Source organism: Pyxicephalus adspersus, chromosome 3 (assembly GCF_032062135.1).
Source record: "Pyxicephalus adspersus chromosome 3, UCB_Pads_2.0, whole genome shotgun sequence".
Lineage (NCBI taxonomy): Eukaryota > Metazoa > Chordata > Amphibia > Anura > Pyxicephalidae > Pyxicephalus > Pyxicephalus adspersus.
This window is the reverse complement of record NC_092860.1, coordinates 66,197,778-66,221,465: the sequence shown is the minus strand read 5'-3', so window position 1 is coordinate 66,221,465 and position 23,688 is coordinate 66,197,778. Positions and strand designations below refer to the sequence as shown.

Here is a 23,688-nt window from a genome sequence, read left to right as displayed (position 1 = left end):
TAACAATATTCACATATTTATATATAAAAAGATTTAGCCAATTATATATTAAAAAAAAAAAACAAGCTTTCCCCCCTTTTTTGTATTTAATTTTTGACATAAGATGTAAGCTATCTATAGGTTACAAAATTTTACCATTTAGAGGAAAGACAACACCCACCAAATTTGCTCTCTTTTTATTGCCTATGCAGACTTTTTGTATTTAGTTTTTGCATAGGCATTAAACCTTTGAATTACATGAAGGTGTGAATGGTTTATAAAATGCTGGGGTAGAAAGGTTAAAACTGCATTGTAGGTGAAAGACTGATGGTGTTGAAGGCCCCCACTTTTATTCAGGGATGACTGTTCTTATTTGACTTAGATGACTTTCACTCCTCTTGAAAACCAGTTGTCTTCTTTGTTCAAAATATGCACCCAATTGTCCTGGAAAAAATGTCCCTTTTCTTTCAGATGTAGGAAAACTGCTAGGTCTTGCCCTGTAGCATTTGCCCTCCTATGTTGGGCCATGTAAGCAGGCTGGGGTAATAGGTAGTTTATGAAAAGTGCAAGTTGCAGCCATAAGTATTGGTACTACTTCACTTTTTCAGAGGTTGAAAAGGACACAAATGAACATCAATTACTTTTAGTTCTATAGTCCATATGGAACATATAGTTACTTTATGGCTACACACAATAAAAAAATTAAATAAAACAATAATAGCATAATTAGCATCATTTAAAAGTTAAAGCATATACTATAATGAATTTTAGGGATCTTCCAAGCAGACAATTCATTTTATTTACAGGATATTTCAACCTTACATTAATTCACTCAGCTCATCTGAATGGAGAGAGGTATTTGTGCCTGGACCTATGCCATTTTGTGCAGCATAATATAAAAAAAAAATCAAAGCTGTATTAGGAGGAAAGCAAGGGAAAAGAATGACAAAGGTAAAGCCTCAAAAAGGTCAACCTCCGTTGATATGACCATCAGAGGATAAATAATTCCAGAATAAACAATATTTCAAACCGAAAAGAAATCAATAAAAACTTCAATAACATCCTGGCTGACCTCTAAAATTGGGGTACAATATTAAATCATGCCATCTGTCGTTATCTGAATGAGAGTGGCTTTTCATACAGAAATAGGCCCAGTAAGTGTCTAATTCCAAAAGTGGGGCACTAAAAATGAGACTAGAAGTTGCTAACTTAAAGGTTTAAGGAACCAGATTACAATGGTTATTAGCTGCAGGAAACAGACAGTGCCTGGCTCACAGTTGAAATTCAGGCAACCCTTATTTAGGAATCTTGACAGGCATTCTGGGAAAAACTGCTGGCAACCAGCATTTGCAAACATTTTGTAAATTAGAGGTCAGAATTCCCTTTGGCTGGTGGTCAATCACAGCACAGCTTGCAAACTGTTTGCTAAATACTATAAATAAATAAATGTGCATGGTTAAAAAAAAGTCTGTTATATTACTGATTTATCATGATACTGGTATATGGCTGCAACCCTATTTAGGTATACCAACAATAATGCCCCTGCCATTTTAACTTGTTTTAAAATGTACAGCCATAAAAGAAAAGCTCTTGATTGACTATGGAATAAAGAATGGAGGATGGTAGGATTTTTTTAAAGGCAAACTGATATTCTTTAGTGGAGGAGCACAAATACATTTGACCACAACTGCAAATGAGCCACAAGTTCTCCAGATAAAAACTGCAGTGGAAGGCTATGTTTTGTGGCTCACTTTCAGTCAATTGATGCCCTAATGAGGTAAAACAAGTAGTTGAGAGGGAAAAAAAAACCCTTTCCAGCTGCTGCCTCCCTATCAGTGTTAACTTACTACATTCATATTATACCAAAAATATAATATTTCATGCCACGTCAAGTGTAATGTTTTAGGGGCTTTAAAGCAAAACAGTACCTGAATCAAGCAAATAATATATAATGCACACTTTGATGAAAAAAAAAAAAAAAACAGTCAAAAAAAAAAACAACACAATTCTCAGTCAGCCATATTTATTACAACACTGTGGGCATTTATGACATTTGTCAGTTGCATTGTAGTTTACAATCTTATTTTCTCAAGTGATGTTTGAAAGGAAAAGATCACTGAAATTGTCCCAGAATAACATTGTTAACTAACAGTTACAAAACCATGATGTTGTAGAACCATATTAAGAAGCCCAAAGTACACCTGGTTGTTTTTTTTTTTCAAATTGACACTGGAAATTGCACATATTTTCAGCATTATCAAAAACACCACTAGGAACTCCTCAACAAAAATTCTAAACCTTCCAAAAATTGACCCTTATCCTTGCCCCATGTCTGCATCTCCAGTTTCCTAATCTGCATTATAAAGCACATAACAAAAAAAAAACTCTCTATTGTTTACAGGTGAATAAGGATTTTTGGATTTAGCCCCACTAGAGGGCAAGTTGAGTCAAAGTTGCTCTCCCGTGGCTTGTTTTTGTTCCCTTGAACAATAATGCATGGATAGAAAGTGAATCTACAGTGCATAATTTGGGACTTTTCTTGTAAGCATTGGCTGAGGAAGTAATGGGACCCGGTACAAAAATGCACCCATGGCTGGTGTGCTATCTGGTGGGATGGTGAAGTAACTGTTTTGAACTTTTTATGCTCTACATATCAAAGCATTGTTGGTTTTATAGTTCCTTTGGTGCTCTTGAAGATGGCTGAAGTAAAGTGCAATCATCACATGAAATCAGTAGTCAAAAAATCAGGCATACTTCAACTTACAACTAGTGAATGATATTAAACAGAATTTGAAATTTCTGAGAGTTCATTAATACAAAGTAAATGATGCCAACCCAAAGGCATGACCTTCTGTATAAATTATACACAGACAAAAAAAGGTCAGGGAAAAGGGAAACACCGTTATACTTTATGTTTTTTCTTCAGCTACAGCAGAAAGACCAATGCCCATACTGGTCCAGTCCTTTGTGCTACCTTGTGGTAAGTGACACTTAATGGATCCTTCTTAAGGTGATTATGAGGAGTAAAACATGAGGTAATTTTTTTCCCATAAAAGCATAAAAGTCAGTAACCACTGTTCACACATATCTAAGAGGAAGACGGGCTGTGGTGTGGTCACTCCATATTTTCTGCCCAAATTCCCTGAAGAAAAAACCCCCAAAAAAACAAACAAACAAAAAAAAAAACACTACAATTTCCTCCAATTGATGTTCTGGTGCAGCTCATTGATGCTGTTCCTCATTGCTTGTACTTGGAGTTCGGCTTCTTATCTGATTACGTAATTGTTCTATCAATTCTGGGTTTTGTTGTTGCATTTGTTGAGCAAACTGTTGTCCTCTAAAACATAAACAACACACAAATCGTTAAAGTGAAGTCTTCACAATTCCAGTCAAAATATTGTTTGTTTTGTATGTGTGTGAAAAGGAAGTAACTGGGTTAGAATCTTTGATAAACTGTTGTTCTTTGGTTTTTGTTCTTGGTAACTCCATTGGGGAAAATTCCCACTCATTCTTATTCTGGCAATAGGAAATCAGCACTAGGTGATGAAAAATAGAATTTTTATTTTTAACAGTAAAGAGAATGTTTCAAAACTCTAGGATGTGCCTATTGTTATTTCTGCCTCTGAATCATTTCCTGTTTTGTGGTTGCAAAGATAAAAAGTGTTAGGGAAATCTCCCTAATAGGGCCATGGGCAGCTATACAACTTTTTACATTAAAAAATAAATGTTTTGGCAGTTGAACTTTGTATATTCCAAATTCCATTATAATCCAAAGGAAACATGACATGCGAGTACAGGGTGATGTACAACAACAGGACCAGCCATACCCGATTTTGACAAAATCAAATAACTTTAACCAAGCATGTTTTTGTACAACACCACAGGAGACCAGTTACCAAAACTCTATTATGTACAAGGGTCTCGTTTGGACATCCTGTCTTGGTGGGCCTTGTAAAAAAGCGTTTTTGTCCCTTTAATAAAATTGCCTTTATTGCAGGAAACATATATTATGCCTTTCTCAACCTGGGGGAGTAGTTATAGCGGTGTTCTGCTCCTTTATGGAAACAATACAATAAAATAAAAGTAATAAAATGGTACATACGCTTGTATAAGACCTGCCAGATCTGTGGGTGGAGGGTTTCCAGTTGCTGCTGCACTTGGCATAGGATTACCAGAGCCAGAAATCATACCAGACATTCTATGCAGAAAAAGTGACAGCATAATTATTATGCATTAATATAACGCATTTGTTCTCTCAGTCAAAAATCTGTTGAAAAGCAGTATGCTTGCGTAAAATTCATTAGATAAAAGTGACTATCCACTAGCTCATAGGTTTACAATAATTTAACAAAAGTGAACTTGTTCCAAGTACACTGCTGAACACAGGAAAGAAAATGCAAAGAAATCAAGCAAGTGACGCAAAAAGCACCCCATGTTAAGATGCCACCTCTAATATGTCATGCAGGACACCGTCCTGCCTGGTTGGGGTAATTGTTGGAATGTGCGGATCCCTTTGACTTACCTAGTGGAGAGTTGCAACACCCCCCACGATTGTGTGCCTTTGCTTGTGCAGGCGCGACAACCCGGGAACAAAAAAGGGAGTGCACAAGAAAAGTTTTTTTTTCTACATTTTTACTTGGGATCTTTCCCGTGTTTATTCCACTGGATTCTGTTCCTTCCCGGTTCTTATCTCACCTCCAAGTCCCATCTATATTAATACTCGCTAAGATCTATTCGCAGTCACCTGCTCACAGAGTACTAGCCTTACCATGCATGCAACGTAAAGCCCTGGAAGCCATGGCCATTTCCTGCTTATTGTATACACGCCTATTGGCTACCTGTTCTCCATATTTTTTCTTTTGTGCTATTTACTACACTGGGCATGTGGTGCATTATTGCTATGTGTCACATGAGGATTGCTTCATGGAACATTAGGGGGCTTAGATCCCAAAAAAAGTGGATGGCGATACCGAGACACCTCAGCTGCAGGTGGACATTGCCCTACTGCAAAAAAACCCCCCTGGCAGAAGAGGACTTTGTACTACGGATTTGAAAGATGTGGGTGGGTGAAGTCTATGGATCCCCCGCAGTACATTGCAAAGCAGGTACTCTACTACCGACACAAGTGTATAGCTGGGGTGATACAATCTCATTATGCTGATAGGGAAGACTGCAGTCAGCAGGCCACTGTCCACCTTGCAGACCAAAATATCTCACTATACAACATATATGCCCCCGACTAAATATTCACAGGCAATACAAACACTAAAACAAGGGCATCACTCCCTGATGGAAAAACAAGGGCATCACTCCCTGATGGAAGATCCTTCCTCCTTAGCTAAAAACAATATCCCTGATATGAGGCAAAACAACAATTTGATCAATGTCTAGAAAGGTATGAGCAGCAGAAGTTTAAATGTGGATTTTCCCTATCACAAGTTCGGCAATAAGGCTTGTAAAATGCTGGTACGCCCTTGGGGAAGCTTAATGGACGTTTAGCTCTTGATACCTGATAAAATTACCTCAGACCTCTAGGCTATTTTCTATAAACAATTGTACTTTGGGGGTAAGGACGGAAGGTAGGAACTATAACTCATGGCTGTATAGGGCTAACATGCCTCAAATAAGAAATCAACAGTGGGAAATGCTAACATAACAGAAACCAAGATTCCGTCTACAATCTCTTGGCTGTCTAACAGTAAAGCCACTGCCTAGATGGCTTCACGGCGCAATTTCTTAAAATCATGAAGGAGGACCTGTCGCCTTTCCTTCATACAATTTACAACACTATGTGGGGCGAAGGTGGCTACCTCCCATAGGACAAGCAGCATATATTATTGTTATTCTAAAAAAGGGAAGGATCCTGTGTCCAGCGTCATATAGACCTATCACCCTGATTAGTGTTGATGCTTAAGAGGACTAACCTATGTTACTGGCATAGATATAGCAGACAAATTTAATATAGGGTATCACAGTGAAGAAATGCATGACTAATGACACATGGAGAGATGTGAAATCATGCATTGTGGCCTGCAATGTGGTCGATCATGCTGTCGAAAATGTGGGCAAAGTCCTAGGTCCCTGATGCACGGTCTCTGGACATGCACAAACATAAAAGCCTACTGGAGGCAAATCTTGCTGTTTATCTTTGATGTGGTGGAGATACAGGTGTCTAATGACCCCCTTCTGTGCATATTTGGTTTCTGGGGGGGATGATCATCCCAAAAGGGCCCAGGAGGACAATTATGCTGGAATGGGTCCACTTGCATCCTCGCACCCTTCGGGAAGCGATTGCCTCCTTGAGGATGGTCTTTTACAGAGAGATGCTGGAAGCCGAAAAAAAAAAGGAATGACAGACAGATCACCCATTTTCTTGATCACTAGAATGATTTTATTTCTATGGTATCAAGTGCGGAGGAAGGATCTGGTATATTCAAACGATTGACTGACCCTACCCCTTCTCTTTTTTTGTAATTTCCCTTTTCTTTATGTTCCAATTAGATTTTGAATGTTTCTTTTACATTGTTTATAGGACACATATGCATACATACATATTATATATATATATATATTTATATATATATCTATATATATATCTATCTCTCTATCTATGTAACGTAAAATCTCAGAATAAATAAACTTGCAAATTTGGAATGGCTGCTGATTTGGTGCAAGATGCTGGGTTAATATTATAGAGCTTGCTTTAATACCTAGTGATTCACTAGCCTGCAGCAAGCTGGAAGCCAGTCCAATTTGTAAACACCAAACATTTTCATAGCTCCGGAATTGGGAATCTGTGTAGTGATGGATATCAAATTCACTTTAAGCATGAAGCGGGCAGGATCAGCATCATCCAGGTGCAGTGCGAGTCCCATTAACCGGCAAAAATAAATAAATAAATAAAAAAAAAAAACTCTGCTTGCTGGATCTTTGGTTTGGTTTCCAAATAAAGCCTACTCAAGATGGATGAATTGCAGTAAAAAAGGTATACTTCTAGGAGACTTTCCTGCATAAAAAATGTGAAACCCTACTACACAATCCAATGACAGCAGATTGGCCAGAAAAAAGCAGAAGTATTTTTAGATTCTGTAACGATAGTGAGATAACAGGGAGGGGAGACACTAAAACAAATACATGTACAATATGGAGACACATGTAATAAACTCACAGCTGTTGTACTTGTGGGTTATTCATGAGGTTTGATGCCTGTAAAATAACAAAGATTGTTAGAAACTCAAAAATGATCAATTAAAGCCCATTTCCACAACCTGGTAAAATATTTTTATCATCACCGTCCCTGCACCCACCACAGACTGTACCTTAGCAGCGTGCGCACTGCAACATATTCTTTAAACACACTTGTTTTGCATTATATTTCCTTGTTTCTGCACTAGCTACTGCTGCAGCTCCTCCTACAGTGTCAGTGTTACTTTCTCTGGCATTCCATCACAATATTGCAGCTTCTTCCATTCCTAATCAAACCTATCCCCCTCATGTCCACAATAAATAAATTCACTTTCCTCTTAGAACTGCAAAAAAAGATGAAATCTGCCTGTCCTGCTTCCCATTTTTGGACCCCTAGAAATTAATAGCCAAAGGCACCTCTCTCGAATAAAAAAGTGGAGGAAGAAGAATTTTTAAAAGAAATGTTAGTATGACTCTTGTCTAGGTTGTGCGCTAAATGTTGTCATATGGCTAAAAAATGGGTGATATAGTTATAAAAAAAAAAAAAAAAAAAAAAAAAAAAAGACAGCTGCTTTCAACCACCAAACACAGAAACTCCCTGGCCCTGGGGTTTCAGCAAAACCAACATACTCTGGCGTCAGGTACAGATTGATTCTAGGCTGTTTGCATAACAGTATGGGCATTAACCTATCATTGATCAGACCTTAGTATATTTGCAAATACTTCTGAGTGATCAGCCCCCACTTCATTTTTCTCACTCCTAATTCAGTCTCCTGTCTGCAATGTATGCAGGTGCATATTGCCCTCAGTGATCAGCTTCACCAACATGTCCATTAACCTTTTATTAACTGTGAATGCATTAATGCTTTAGTGACAGGTTACTGTGCATGAACAGTAACTCCTTATGACCCAGTTCATAGTCTATGTGCATAAACATAATTGTATATCTGTGATAACCCTATCAACACCTAGTCTGCAAACCATGGGAGTTAATAACTGCTTAACTGCCAGCACTTGTGTTAATCCCTTAGCACTTAGGCTGCATCCCATGTACAGCAATCCCCAAGCATCCAGTACCAAAGTTCTGTGCAACAACCTTTCAGCAACTAGTCTATTGCTTAAGTGAATGAATCTGTGTTTATATCTGTACATCGGGTAATACCAGAGTTTAGTGCAGGTGTAATGGACCAGTGCATGTGTCATAATACTCAAATAGTACATCATCAGTTATCTGTCAAATCGTCTCTGGCCCACAAATAATGTAATCTCTACTGCCCCATTTCCTGCCTAAATATTCACCAAAAACGAAGCCCTCCAACTGGACCTAGTGACACAGTCTTACTAATAACTTTTTTTAAAACAATTTTTAACCTCTGTTGTTTTATAGACATACTGTTGCAGTTATATTATTCTAATAACCATTTTCGTAGTTCAAGGTGTTGTTGATATGCTCTTTGCCATCTCGGCACACCCCTATCCTGAAAACTAATGTGGATTACTAACTCCTCCTGCTGCTATTTTAAAATTTTGGTAATGGGTGCCAAATGCATTTCTGGGTGCCTTTTCCTGCCATATGGCTATGATCATAGTAATTAATATAATATATATATTAGGATAATAGTGATTTTGTTGACATTTGCAAGTGCAACAGTTAGCTTTTTTTTCATGTTCCTATGACCTCCACATGTTCGTTCAATCCCACCCTATACACTTTTTTTCAACACTAACTACCTGTAGTGTTTCCTCTCTGTAATTTTCTCTGGATATACACTCTGTAGCAATTCATTGATCAAATGTACTATGTAATATAATATCCACAATACTCTGTGCTGCCACTGAACTTCGATGTACATTATACATTGTTAATACAATAGATGAATACAGTATTATATACAGATCAAAAGAAGCAGTATTACATATCAAAATTAGATGGTATAAGAAAAACATATTTAACTCACTTACCATACTCATAAAGCTTGGATTGTTGAGCAGTCCAGCCAGGTCAAAGCCACCAGGAGCAGCCATCTGTAATGGTAAATAAAAGGTGTCCAAAAACTCTCCTTAAACATTATTCTTCCGAGTCAAAAAACAAAGTCAACTCAATTGGACCTATACTGAGAGGGTATTTACTCAACAATTGCTCAACATACTGTAACGAATATCAATTAATAGGATGTAAAGCTGATCTTTTGGTGCAAGTAGTGCCAGTCCCATATCTGAATCAAGCATGGAGATAATGGTGTGACAAGTAGAATGACAATTAGCTGAACACCTGAGCTGCAGGCAAGCTGTATTAGCTGTAGGCACTTACTGGACTTGGCATCTCCTTCATTTTCTGTTCAGCAATCTTAAGGTTTGACTTATACGTGTCATTCTCAGGATCCAGCTCCAGTGCTCTTTTGTAAAAGCTCACAGCTTCAGCATGCTTGTTCAAACTTGAAAGTGCCAACCTGAAAAGGAAAGGGATTACATTTTTAATTGAGTAAAAAGTGAGTTATAAGCAAACCTTATGTAAATAGGCATTCATCTTACTCTTACCCCATTCTGCCATAGGCTTTGCTGTAACTGGGGTCAATAGAAATAGCTTCTTCACAGTCCCGCACAGCCCCAGCGTAGTTTCCTATTTTACTGTAAGCTGCTGCCCTAAACAACATAATAACAAAAGTTAGAAGTGGAAAACAATGAATAAATTGTAGTTATCTGTAAGTGTGGAGGCCACCCTGGATATGCCATAGGGATGAATGGCATTTATGGAAGGTTAAAATGCAATGGTTAAGTAGTTTCAGGCAGGACCACACAATATAGAGGCTTGAGGGCTGTAATCCACCAGATGTGCTACATTTATGCAAGTAACAGAGAAGGGAAGGGGGAAAATTTAAAACACAAACTGCACCCGATGAGTCACTGGGGAGTTCCCGGTGACGTCGGTGCGTGTGTACATTGCCGGCGGGGCGGGAAATTCAAAATCCATTTGTATTGCATTCAATACAAAATAACTGTATTGAATGCAATACATTGGATTTATGTGTAAAAGCAGTACATTGTTATCAAGAAGATTTATTTTACAGTATATATAATAGTATGAGTATAATATAAATTAAAAAAAAATGTGTTTTTTTTACATATATTATAAATTTATTCAATTTATTATTTTTACATGATTTTGTGCTTCAAACGTTATTATACTCATACTATTATATGATACTGTAAAATAAATTTTCATGAAAAACAATGTACCGCTTTTAGACATATAAAACCGGAAAGAAATGAACTGCTAGGGAGGTTAAATTAACACATTTATGTAAGCCATAATGCAAAAAAAAAAAAAAAAAAAAAACATAACAGAGTACCTACCTATTGCAATAATAGACTGCATTTGCTGGGTTATGTTGAATAGCTTTGGTGTAGTAGGAGACAGCACTTTCAAAATTTTCCAATTTCATTTGTTCATTACCTTAAAAAATGTGAGACATTTTTAATTGTGGACATACAAACACAAACATGTTGCCTTTTTCTCACACATAAATATGTCTACTTATGAACAACTATTGTTGCCCCACAGAAGCTCTGACAAACTTATCAAAATGTCACTTTGTACAGCAGAAAATAACAAAATAGGCATAGGATTTATTAAAGGTTGTTCAATAAAATGTATGTAAAGGCATTTGTTTTATAAAAAAAAAATTGAAAAGGATTAAAAGCATGTAGGTTTCACACATTACAGTGGAAGCTTTACAGGAGGGAAAAAAATGCTAACATGAAGGCTTTTTGTTGCAGAAAAAATGTTATTTATTTTAAAAGACATTGCATTGGCTTTGTTTTTGTTTTAAGCCCAGTGAAAGGGACTCCAGAAAGTCCCTGTATTTCTGGCAAGAAATTATGAAAATGTTCTAAACCAGAAGAAAACTGATGTAGTCACCACATCTAAGGATTGGTAAGCTGCAATATATTACATATTTAAGTTCAGATACACTACACCTGGTAATAGCAGTTAACTTTGTACATTACCATTTAAATAACCTAAAATTTGTACACCTTGTGCTTTCTTTGGGTAGTACTGTATACTTCTATCCTAACTCCAGGCACATGACATCAAATAAATAAACACTGGAACCAGGTATTTCTGAACTCTTCTTCCAGAATGCTTGTTCCCTGGCTGTCATTCGAATGCTTTGGCTTCAGTGCTCTCTAAATCAAAGCACCAGAACAAATAAAACGATAAGTACTTCTGCATATGACAATGCCTTAAAGGAACAGAAATAATCCTTTGGCAGGTTTAACAGCTTAACATACACTAAGTGTTTCCTGCCTGTAGTTCAGCTTTAAAATGGAAAAAAAGGAATATTTGTTATGAATGTGAAAATATTACAACAAAGATTGAGTAAACAAAAGAAATGAGAAAGACATATGGGAAAAACATTCAATTTTCTTATACACTCAACTTTGATTTCAAGGCAGAATAGGGGCAAGTGGCAAACACAGTCAAATCCTCTAAATCTCAAAATCTGTCAGTATTTGAACAGTTCTGTCCTCACTATAATTAGATTACAGGTTGTCTGACTGTTTTATGGCTTTCATTTTCTTTATTTGTAGTCTGTTGTCTCAGATTGGAGAACTCTTGCAGTACACAAACACAAAGGTCTATGCCAACACAGACATAGGAAATACACTCACTTTGGGCACAGTGATTGATGGAATGCAGCAAAAGCTGGTCCTGCTGTGGGCACTCAAGGAAGATTCAGTTTTAGGTAATCTCTCCTCATAGCTGAGCTCCTCCGTGCCCTTTATTTTTTAAGTTGCCCTTCTCCACAACCTGCACCCGTTTCAGTTCCACATCATCATTTTTATGAACTTGTATTGAAAACTGGACTGCAAATTCCTGATGCAGCCTTTATGTAGAAGAAAGTAATTTGCTTGCTTTAGAAACAGACATTGCAACATAACCAAATACCTAGTTGATTACAGTAGGAGAACCAGTTTTTGTTTATTACATTTAAACTCATGAATTCTAATTAGTTTTTATCAACTGCTTTATTCTTCTGGTTTCTTTTTTATATTTTTATATATGTAACTTAAAAATATATATATATATATTTAAGATATCAGTTTTATTTTAAAAATAACATCTGCATGTTGCTTTATACCCGAAACATTATTTAGTAGTTTTATAAAATAGACTGTAGGAGTCAAAGAAAATTTTGGTTCACTAAAAGCTCTCTTATTCCTAAATGAAAGCCAAAATGTTGGTTATCCTAAGGTATAAAAAATCATGCTTGTTTTACAATGTGTAATTTGGCTTATATTACACCGATTAAATACAGTTATAAACCAATATGCACCTTAAAGTTTTCAAAAGGTAGCAAAAGTACAGAAAGCAGATGTCATTTCTGCATCTTGGCCCTGACTGGCCACTGTACATCTCAACTTTGTGTGGGGTGAAATTATTCTTTTTGGTGAAATTATTTAGGCACTGCATAGTTGAAATAGTGTCAGGACTGCGAAAATAGCTCTCACTTGCACCTTGTGTTTCTCCCTTTTTGTAAGGCAGGATTTTGGCCAGCAAAAGAGCAACGGCAGGGGTGCAAGTAGGTGGTCTTGTCAGCATGGAGGGGCACACTGTACAAGATGAACAACAACAGTGAACAGGCTGCAAAGTGGCTTCAAAAACAAAAAATACAAACGTTTAACTTCTGTTCTCAATCTTATGATTTTTCCAAGGATTTCATTGTTCTATGATTTTACATTTTTTTCTGTATCTCTTCTTCAACCACAAATTGGGATCCCCTGAAGTAACCATATTTATGGTGGGCACACATTAGAATTTACCATCACCTTACCCACCATTTTAAGCAATGCTGAACATTAATAGGGCTTAAACAACACACAGAAGAGATTTATAAACGGTATCCTTTACCTCCCATTAGAGGTTTTCAAAAAAAAAAATTATTGATAACAGTTTTACCTTCTGTTTTTAGTCTTTCAGCTTCTGTCATATCCTCTTCTGATGGTGACTGGAGATTTGAAGTTACTTCTGAAACATCCTATAAAGAGTCGATGTGATGGTTTACATAACAAATTCCAGTTCAAAATGGACAATAATGTTATTTACTGTATAGGCAAATGAAGCAGAAAACATGCAGAAGTATTGTCTCCACAAATTAAAAATGTCCATAGTGATGCAAGCACAGTTACATACTGTATGTTAGTTCTAAAGCCCAGTGTCAGATTAAAGATACATATTATAATAAATCATTATTAAACTTATAGTATAACAGATTATTTTGGTAGTCTGACTGTCAAAAACTAAGCCATACAGCAAACACCTTGAGGTGCAATAATGCAGTCCTATGCTGACTTATCTGTCTTAGGCCTTTTCTTCTGCAAGTGTTTTAAAGTCTATTTGCACCACTCAAGTTACCAATTTTTAATATGCGTGAAACCCCTCAGTATTAACCACTTAATGCCTAGTTCATATCTCAGGCACCCCCTCAGTGTCCTGTCCTAAGCATTTCAGCTAACCCCATAACATCCATTCTTTCTGTTAAGAACGCAGTCTTTTAGCACCAGCGCTATGGCACTTCTTTAGCATTGTTTTTTTATCTTCAACATTTCTGGATGTAGAAAGAGCACACTTGTGCTTGTAAAGGTTTGTAAATTAACCAATGTATGTAAATTACAAAAATAAATCTTGGCCACGTCCAGTGAAAAAATAAATGTTACATTGTGGTAAGCTCATTTAGTATAAAGTCAAAAAGTGTAACAAACATTAGTAACCTACTCACAAAGCAGGAAATAAATGTTTAACAATAGAAAAGCTTGAAAACAGCATCCTGTTTTCAAGCTTTTCTGTTTTTTTTTTTGTTATTTTAGACCCCCTTATTTTAAAGGGGGTCACTAAAGTGCACGCAAGCAGTTGCATGCCAACGTAATACTCTAAACAACATGACAGCTGGAAAATAAGCCGCTTCTAAACCACAGGCAAGTTCATTTACAATTATAATTAGGACAGCGAGTGTTTGTCAGGCTGTTGAACAAAACGTACTGTTGAGTAATTCAGTTTATAAAAATATAAATTTGCATAGGTGCACCCAAGGACATGTAGCTTTTGAAAAATGACAAAGTTTGGAGTTAAAAACAGCAAAAATATTTAAGGTTTTCAAGTACAAAAAAAATCTCCTGAAATAACCCAAAAATATAAAACGATGTGTACTTTTTCAACACAAAAATAAGGACTTTGAGGACAACATTGAGGACTTCAGAACTGCAGAACATAAAAAATGCCACATTTACCTCCATTGTAGCAGCTGCAAAAATCTCTGGGAGAGTCTGACATACAGCCAAGCTGTGGTCCCCCATCGAAACTTCAAATGCTGTTTCCAGACACTGGATTGCAACTGAAGGAACAAGACAAGCAATAATTTAATATTGCACAGTGTATAGATCACTCTAGCAAAGGTGATGGTTAAAGTGGAACATTTGTTAGCTATGTATATACATCTTTACCCCTCTTAGGGAGATTTCCCTCCTACCTCTATGTATTAGGATAAGATAGAAAATAAGAGGTGAGCTCCCTAAAAACATAGAATGAAAAATGGGGGGGGGGGGTCCTACAGGATTATGTTTAAAGTGGGAAAAAAGTATAGTTGAGGAAATTGTGGAAATTATTGTATTCACATATGATATCATGGCAAACGGCAACGGATTTATATCACTTCATCATTATTTTTACAAAGTCTAGTCCATCTGGGCTTTTAGTCTCGAGCATGACACTAGGCTTCAATTTGAATGCTGCAATAAATCTCGGTATATGTCCACTGCCAATAAATCTTATTAGAAGAATAAACAGAAGGTAAAGCTGAAGCAATTAGTACACAACCAGCAATAGTAATCTGATGGAGATTCTAATCCTTTGTTAACCTTAAAAAAATAAATAAAAGTTACAATATTTTTATTCAACCAGAGATCCACAATAAACATCGCAGAGCCATCCTAGCAGAAGGGTATGGTACACATTCCTATTTAGGTGAGTTACCTTTCAGTGGAATAAAACTGGCCAAAGTTAACAAGTTTGAACATGAAGAGATTGGTAGACAGACAAGCACACCAGAATGTCCTAAAACATTTTTTGAATGTCAAGGCTCATTCAGAAAAACATAGCTTTAAATTTATTTTTTGTAAATGTTTTACAGCAGTTTCAGTTAAATTAAATAGCATGTGTTGCTATATATAAGAAAGAAAAGACTGGACAGCATATAACCACAATATTAGAAAAAATAGCAAAGAACCCGAGAAAAGGCAATGGTCCCGATTTAATAAAGTTCTCTAAGGCTGGAGAGAATACACTTTCATCAGTAAGGCTGGGTGATACAGCAAACCTGGAATGGATCTGGTCCAGGGTTAAAAACATTTGCTAACAAAAAGCAAATGACTTTTAGGAAATCTATTCCAGGTTAGCTGGATTACCCAAGCTTCACTGATGAAAGAAAGTGTATTATCTCCACTTAAGAAATCTAATAAACCTAATAAATCAGGGCCATAGTTCGAATGTGGCACTGTAACCTCCATCATGCTTGTAAGGGAAACCTCCCTGGGTAAAAACCACTGTCAGGCGGGGTGGAGGACCCCCTGGGTAACATGATCGAACCCACAGATCAAAACAAGGTAGCGTCATTTCTCCTATGCCCACCCTGCACTTTAGGATGGAGAGGCTTACCAAATATATTGGGGAACATATATATAAAATTTGAGCAAAGCTTAGCTAATAAAAGACAATCATATGTAAGCATTAATGAATCAGTAAACTTCCCAGGTTCCTTCCCTAGACAGCTAACTGGTGTTGCACTATAAATCAGAGCGTACATAGCAGGTCTTAATCGCTATGCTGAGTGTTCCTGCTGCCTGTGCCCGTGTGCTGATATGCAGAAATGGTCCAGGAAAAGCTAAGAGGTGCTAGCCTCGTGCTGGCGGAGGCAGTACGCCAGGGGAGGGCACCATCTTGCCCTGTTGTGGAAGATCCAAGGCTGCCGTAGAAAGATATCGATGCAGGGTGCAGGCCGGAGCAGGAGCTAAGTTAGCATGCAACCGCTCTCAGCCCCATCCAAGCCACGCCCCTCAAGCTTTAGTTTTCTAAAAAAAACATTATATAACCATCAAGTGCTTAATTGGCATTTAATAAAACCAAAGTACACAAGATTAATGAAACAGAATGTCTCGTATGTTATTAAAGTAATGCAGGAACAGAATAAACAAACTAGCAATAATGCTGGACTGAAAAGTCTGCAAAAACATAAATAAGATCACAAAACAGATAAGTCTAACTAAACACAACTATTTATGTGGAGTGAATAAAAATTGATTAAAGCCAGTCAAGTTTTACAGCTCTACAAAGCCCCATTACAGAGATTCCCCTCACGTTTTGTTCTCAGAACATTTCACTAGATAAAGTGAGGGAAAACTTTCAACATGGCAGACAATAAAATTTGACAATGATTGGAGCATTCCCCTACTTCAAACAATCATTTTTACCTCTCTCTGTATTGCGGTTTTAAAGTGTTAGCTATAGATACATTTTGTGTGCTTCTTGGAGGAGACATGTCTTTCTAAAAATGTCCGAATAACTGCGCATGTGTGAGATTCCAGGCATGGGTAGAAGGAACAGCCCACGGGCATTAGGCATATGTCACACAAACATCCCACCATGGCAGTAAAGACTATAGTAGAGGGGAAAAGTCAGCCTTTATATAATGTTAAAAAATGGTGATGCTTTAAGAGCATCATGCATGTGAGCCTGTGATAGGAAGGAGAGCGCGGACAGCCAATGTCCTGTCCCCAATGCAAGGAGCAGGGGTGAGGGGGGGGGACCACAAAACAAGTCATACCATGATTCTCCTCTCTCAACCCCATGTTCTCTGGATTAGGGAGGTGTAGGAAACCAAAAATGTAGGTTCAAGTGCAGGACATGTATAAACCCTGATAAAATTTCATTAGAACATAAAAAAAAACTCTATCAAAATGGGCTGCCCTGCCATGTTACACATATTTGTCTGCTTCCCTACCTTGAACCTGAATTTCTCCAGAATGAAGAGGTGCATATAAACAAAAATATAAGACGGGGACACGTATGGCTAACACCAGCCAAACTTTCATCTTCTTGGCATCATTACAACATAAAAAACTCTAAAAAGTACCTCCCTGTTACACTTGACTGTACCCTTGGCAGTGCCTGAACCAAAAAATTGTTTTGATGGGCAGAGTTATTTATGTTCTAAAAAATGCCATATTTTCAGTTTCTTACACCTTCCCATTCCAGAGAAATTGGGGTTAAAGTGTTAGAAGTGGGCAGTAATGTAGTTTTTCATGTTCTGATAATGGTATACTAATGAAATTGTAGGAGGAGTTAGCCAAAAGGTGTCCCCCACTTGCACCTACATTTCCCGTTTCGTACACTACACCATTCTAGGAAAATTGGGATTCAAAGAAGATAAGCAAACAGGGTAGCATCATGATAGGTATAGTTTTGTGAAAAGCAGGTATAAATTTAGGGGCCCCACCCCAGTGCTTGTTGCTATGTAAGTGGCCTTGGGGGTCCCTAATTTGTATTTTCAATTAAGGGCTCCTAGGCGCACTTGTTATTGTAACAGCACTTCCAATGTTGTATTTTTACAAGTTTTTCGAATTTGTGATCCCCATTTCCTAATATTCTTGAAATCGGGGGTGCTTTTGGGTATCACTGGCACTCTGACGACACACTGAAAGTTTAAAGTTGTTGTGACCAACAGTTTAGGAAATATGGCAGCTGTTTGTGCGAACTTACAGTGTGGACATCTGCATTGCTCTGTAGATTCATGACACAAGATTTACTGGTTGTCTGATATGATTTTTCCCTTTTAAGAAACTTAGCGTTTACAAACTATAGGTGACTAAATGCATGAATACAAAGTGTCAAATGACTATAAATATACCATGGAATACACATTGCTAATTTTATCACATTGTCAATAAAATAAAGAATTCATCAAACCTTCTAGACTTTCTTGGGCATCAGAAGAAAGTTCTCCATTTTGCAACTGGTCTTGTAAATATTGGATGATGGAAAATGCCAAGCGCTTCTTATCTGCCATTGTGTATACAAATGCTTATGGCACAAGAGCCACCTCTGCAAATACATTAAACAGCTGTTAGAATAAAAGTGCAAACCATCATCAAGTCTGTAATTTAAATGCTTAAAACAATACTGAAGAATAAAAAAATATGTGAAACGTATTTATAAGGCAAATATACATTACTAAGAAGACTTCCCTTTTTTGGGAAATATGGTATACCATACTGTACAATTCTTATCACAAACACCAATTTCCATACACATTCAAAAACATACTGGGAGGTTAAACAACATCTACTGAAACATTGTACATAAATTATCCAGGCACTAAAGGACTGTAATTTTCAATTATTAATTTTTAATTACAAAAAAAATTAAAATTAACTAAAAGAATTCCATTATGTATTGATATTTAGGGAGAATGTTGGCTGAAATTGATTGGGCAGCATACTGAAATCAAAATCACTTTGTGTGCTACAATCAACATTTTAAAAAAATATTTAAATAAAACAGATTGCATTTTTTATCAACTAACAGTTGTTTTTAAAATTGATTTACACAATAAATACTTGTATTTGAATGCAAGGATCAATTTAACCTAAAAAGTAGTATTGTAAAATATAGTCTATGCCTAAAATAGGTGTGGGTAGGCATGTCTTAAAGAGAATATAGCAATATTTATGAAAGCAACATTGTCACCCAACTTACATTTTCCCTTTATACATGTGCCTCTGAAGCAGGTTGTTTATACTTAGTCATACAGCGCCACTGCACAGAAATTACTGAACACTTCAGGAAGTGTCCATCTCTAGTGTCCCCTACATCAATAACTGACATTCCCTAAAGAATTGGTTTAAATAAAATGTTATCCAGCATTTCTTGATCAATGGAGCTGCACAGGCTGCAGGAGAAAAAAAAAAAGTATATTTTCTACCTTATAGACATGTTTTCAAAAGGGAAACTTTATGTTAGGCAGCTCTAGCAGGGTATTTAGCATTATATTTAACCACCACCTGATGAAGATACACTAGACATTTTTTTAGCAGTTTCTACGGGAGTTTACATTTCAATAAAAGTATACTTTAAAAAAAACAAAAAACAAAATTTAGAATGAGGAATTGACATTGTAATGTTTTGGTAGCACTAACTTATGCACTACAGCTGACCACAACCACAGAACCAGAATAATACCAAAAAATGTGTGTGCGTGCGCATGTTCACAATAAATATAAAATAAATTATGTGAACAATTACTTGATTTACCTAATCATGTGCAGATGATGTGTGTACATTTTAAACTTTTTTAGGTAATCGGCCTCAATGTGGCTTACAACTCTGGAAACTGCAGAATATATCTTCACTCTATGAAACTCTATAAACCTTAAGTGTAGCCTTCCTTAACTTCTGCTCTCAAATTTGTTCTGAGATTTTCAATTCATCGTGTTCTAAAACACAGGTGTAAAACACAAGGCCTGCAAGCCAAATCTGGCCCGAGGTGACTGTGCCATATCCAAGCGCCTGAAATTTGCAGGCAGGAGGACCCCGTCCTTGAAAGCTCAGTAGAAGCAGGGCAGCCCACATAAATGCTTGACCGCGCTGCAAACAGGAGGACCCCAGTTGCTTCTTCACACTCCTCCTGAGACCCAGCACTAAGCAGGACTGTGCCAGAGTCCCAACCCTGCTGACAGTAGCACGCTGTTGCATCTCCAAGAATGAAATCTCAGTGGGGTGCTACATTAGCAATGTCTCCAGACTCGGAGACACAGGCCTGCACCTCAGCACAGTCAGTGGCTCCATTCCCCTTTCATAGACTGGCCAAGACAGGCCAGGATAGGTCAGGTACACCTACATCAGAAAAAGCTGCTAAGAACAAAAAAATCAATCACTCCCAAAATGTCCAACAAGAAAAAATTCAGATCTGATCGGGCGACGATCGTTCGTAATCTATTGTGTGTACGGTCATACACTTTCTTCTGTACATGTCACTTCCTGCATCATTTGAACGATCGTTCAAACGAACGTTCCTAGTGTGTACATTATTGGTGGATTATATTTGAACGATCATATCTTTACATAGAGCATGTACAGAATTGTGCAGAATATAATCGTTCAAAATAATCGGGAATAATTGTGGATCGTTTGTCTTCAAACGATAATTATTGCACGTGTGTACCTAGCCATACACATTTCTCAGCCAACCAACAGTAAGCTTTCCAAACCCAGATAGCTTAGGCTCACTGATCCACTGAATATAATACTGGTATTAATTTCTGTTTTGGAAGCTCTGCTGGATTTCTCTGCATTTGACACAGACAAATAAGGTGATTATACCCAAGAGGGACTTGACTAGCAATGAGAACTTGATGGAAGGTGATTCAAAAAATGTTTTTTTGTCTTCATACACACTTTTAGAAGGACCAAGCATCAGACATTTTTGTTCACACATGTATTCAAACTAAGAAGTGACCCTCTTTCAGGCAATTAATACATTTCAGAGGTCATACCACTCTCACCAACATACACAAATCTTGAAGTCTGTGCTGTTCTGCTGCAAAGTTACAATACTGCAGTTGATTCAATACAGCATGAGCGACTGAAAGCTTCAATCTGCCTACAGCAGACAGATGGCAATACTTTAGCCTGGGCACTTGACTGCTTTTGAAAAGACATGCACCCTACCCAACTTACTTAACTATTCCCATCCACACCCTCATCTGGTTTTTCTACTCTGGGGTGGATTTTTTTTAAAACATTGAATATCCAAATTACAGTAAGCTCCCACAGACTTAAACAAGGCTACATGCCTCTTATCAAATGCACAAAGATTAATCCTCTAAAGCAATTTTCCTCAACCTCCAAATCACTGGCTGTCTAAACACAACCAGGGTGAAGGTACACAAAGAAACATGTAGTTTTACTACAGGGAATCCTTTATGCAGATTGGTAGGTGCCTCATGGCACATGCCCAGAAACACATACCGATTATCTTACCTTCTACATTACTTTTCAAATGCACACTGTGCAGAAATCTATTGTAAACATATACTACAAAATCATAAATTGACGCATTCTTAATTGAGCATCTGTTAGAGAGAAAATCTGTTGTCATCTTTACTGATAAATTGGTCACAGACCTTTGCACATCTACTGCAGTCGGCTGTCCATGACTACTCATGAAGGGGATGCAAATATACAGAGATTCCGAATGATATGCAGCTTGATTTGTGTCTGTGTTGGCAATTGTTTATAAAATGTGTGTCTGCACAGGTCTGCATTTGGTTCCAGCAGAGGATTAGACCTGTGGTTATGCAAGTTGTCTTGCAGGATCTGCTGCCCATCACAGATCAAAGTTGTCAAGGTGGTGCTATGATTTCAGCATCTCCATTAAAAAATAAGGCTGACAAGACAGGCTGACTAAAAATGGAAAATTCAACTTCCAGCCTCGATACTAGATTTCCTACAATAAAAATGGAAGCCATTGAGTAATTGAATTCCCAACTACCCAAACTAAAGAGGATAGCCTGGTCACATGACCAACTCCACTCCCACTACAGAGATTTTTCTCTGTAGAAAAGTGTAACTAAACCTAAAAATAATAATAAAAAAAAATGCGAGCAAGCAAAATGTTTTTGATGAAGGGACATCTTAGGTCCCTTGGCCAATAGTACAAACTTACCTGCCTGTTCACAATCTTCTTTAAAATGTACACTGTTTGTTATGGGTGTATTCAGTGTATGATCTCAACATACCTTGGTGCTGTGCATATGCACAGGTATTCAGGAGGTCATTTGAACCCAGCAATAGCGAATTGTGTTTAGTTCCACTAAAGACAGCTCTATGACGTACAAGCTCAATACCATAGTTTGCATTTTTTAAAGGGGTTGCAAAAATCAGGCTGCAATTTTTTAAATTTAAGAAATTAAATTTGAAGCAGGTAAGGGCTTTTAGTAAAACACAATATATATTTATATCTACATACTTTATAAGTCTTTGCTGCCAAAAATAACCTTTTCAATTTCCCTGCCAAAATGTTTATCCCTATGAACTGACTACACCCACAGGGATGCCATGGACCAAGATAATAAAACACAAGAGTTCACATCGCCATTGCAAGCTAAAAGATGCCGTGACCTAGAAGAAAAGAAAAATGGCAATGGTGGAGACAGAATGAATGTGGTGAGTGAGTAGCTTCAGAACTCTGTAGGTATTTGGAAATGTTTATATCTGGATTTATTAATATGGAGTTTAACAGACAGCAGATAGTTAAAAAAATGTAAACCTGTGTTTTGTCCAAGGAGTGGCAGCAAATAAATCAGTAATTCCCTGATTTCACAGTGATCTGTAATTCAGTCAGTGGGTTGTGCCAATATAGGTTAGCAGAAAGCTTGCCAGCACCAATGGCTCCGCACTCACCTCTAATGCTTAGTTACACATCACTAAAAGGTGGACACTGACATACTTTTTTACCTGTAGATGCAACAAAGCTCCAGCAATGACAGTAATCCCTGTTTACAAAAATACAGGTCAGACATGACCCTTGCAGAACCAAAAAGACTTGTTTGGAAGCTTACACAGGGTTGAAAATGCACCCCTCCCCCATCCCTTGTGACTGAGCAGCAAATCATTGTCAGATGAGAAGAAGGTACTGAGAAGTACAAAGTATGCCATTTTACATCCCCAGGTAAAGCAGCAATAATCTGCCAAGAGAGCACAGGGCAGTGACCACTGTTAAAAAACCCTGATGCTAACAGATAGCCTTTAAAGATAATTATACTTTAAATGAAGTAGTTGTAATCCTTCTCCAGCCCACACTCGTCCACCTCATGCGGTCTATGCTTACCGAGATCCAGGCACCGATTCTGACGATTACATCCCACACCTGGGCACTACTGCCCCACTTACTTCCATAGGCCTCCATTTATCCCGTGTCACCACACACAAGTAAATGGAGCTGTACTGCATGGGATGCAAACACTGAACTTTGGAGGAGTAAAGTGGCTAAATCAAGTCACACGAGGAGTGGAGATAATTCAATGACAATATCCTATATCCTAATGCTTTCCATAAACAACAATTGTAGACAGGAAGGTTTTTGAGGTTTCCCTTACAAAGGTCATGTACAGGGAGACTATTAGAGTAAGGGAAGCAGTGCTGACACCTCTCCATAGGACTTGATAAGTGTCTATGACCCATCCTCACTTCTTATTACAAAATACATATATTACCCAGCGCCGCTCACACTACAATACCATTACCCTCATAATATGTTATCCACAAGAAAAAAAACACACAGCCCACTCACAGGACACACGGCACATGCAACCAAGCAGTCTCTAGAACCGGAAGCGGAATCAGTTGTGAAGAACACCAGCGGAAGTGGCGTGTATTTGGAGCTGTGACACTTGTGTTCCAGTTATTGTTTC

The 23,688-nt window shown here is 37.5% G+C and overlaps 1 protein-coding gene across 2 annotated transcripts; it reads right to left on the bottom strand.

Annotated features, from left to right (window-relative positions):
- Positions 1 to 1,985: 1,985 nt before the first annotated feature.
- SGTA (small glutamine rich tetratricopeptide repeat co-chaperone alpha) lies at positions 1,986 to 23,688 on the bottom strand. Of its 2 annotated transcripts, none has more exons than XM_072404994.1 (11): positions 23,568 to 23,688; positions 18,185 to 18,319; positions 14,455 to 14,558; positions 13,127 to 13,205; positions 10,519 to 10,618; positions 9,703 to 9,807; positions 9,476 to 9,614; positions 9,127 to 9,189; positions 7,148 to 7,185; positions 4,082 to 4,177; positions 1,986 to 3,316 (listed from the first exon to the last, which is right to left on the bottom strand). In XM_072404994.1, the coding sequence occupies exons 2-11, from the start codon at positions 18,282 to 18,284 to the stop codon at positions 3,202 to 3,204; spliced, it is 939 nt and encodes a 312-aa protein (XP_072261095.1). In that variant the 5' UTR covers positions 18,285 to 18,319; positions 23,568 to 23,688; the 3' UTR covers positions 1,986 to 3,201. The 2 variants fall into 2 exon arrangements, with proteins under 2 accessions (XP_072261095.1, XP_072261097.1); XM_072404996.1 differs by lacking the exon at positions 23,568 to 23,688 and adding an exon at positions 18,974 to 18,992.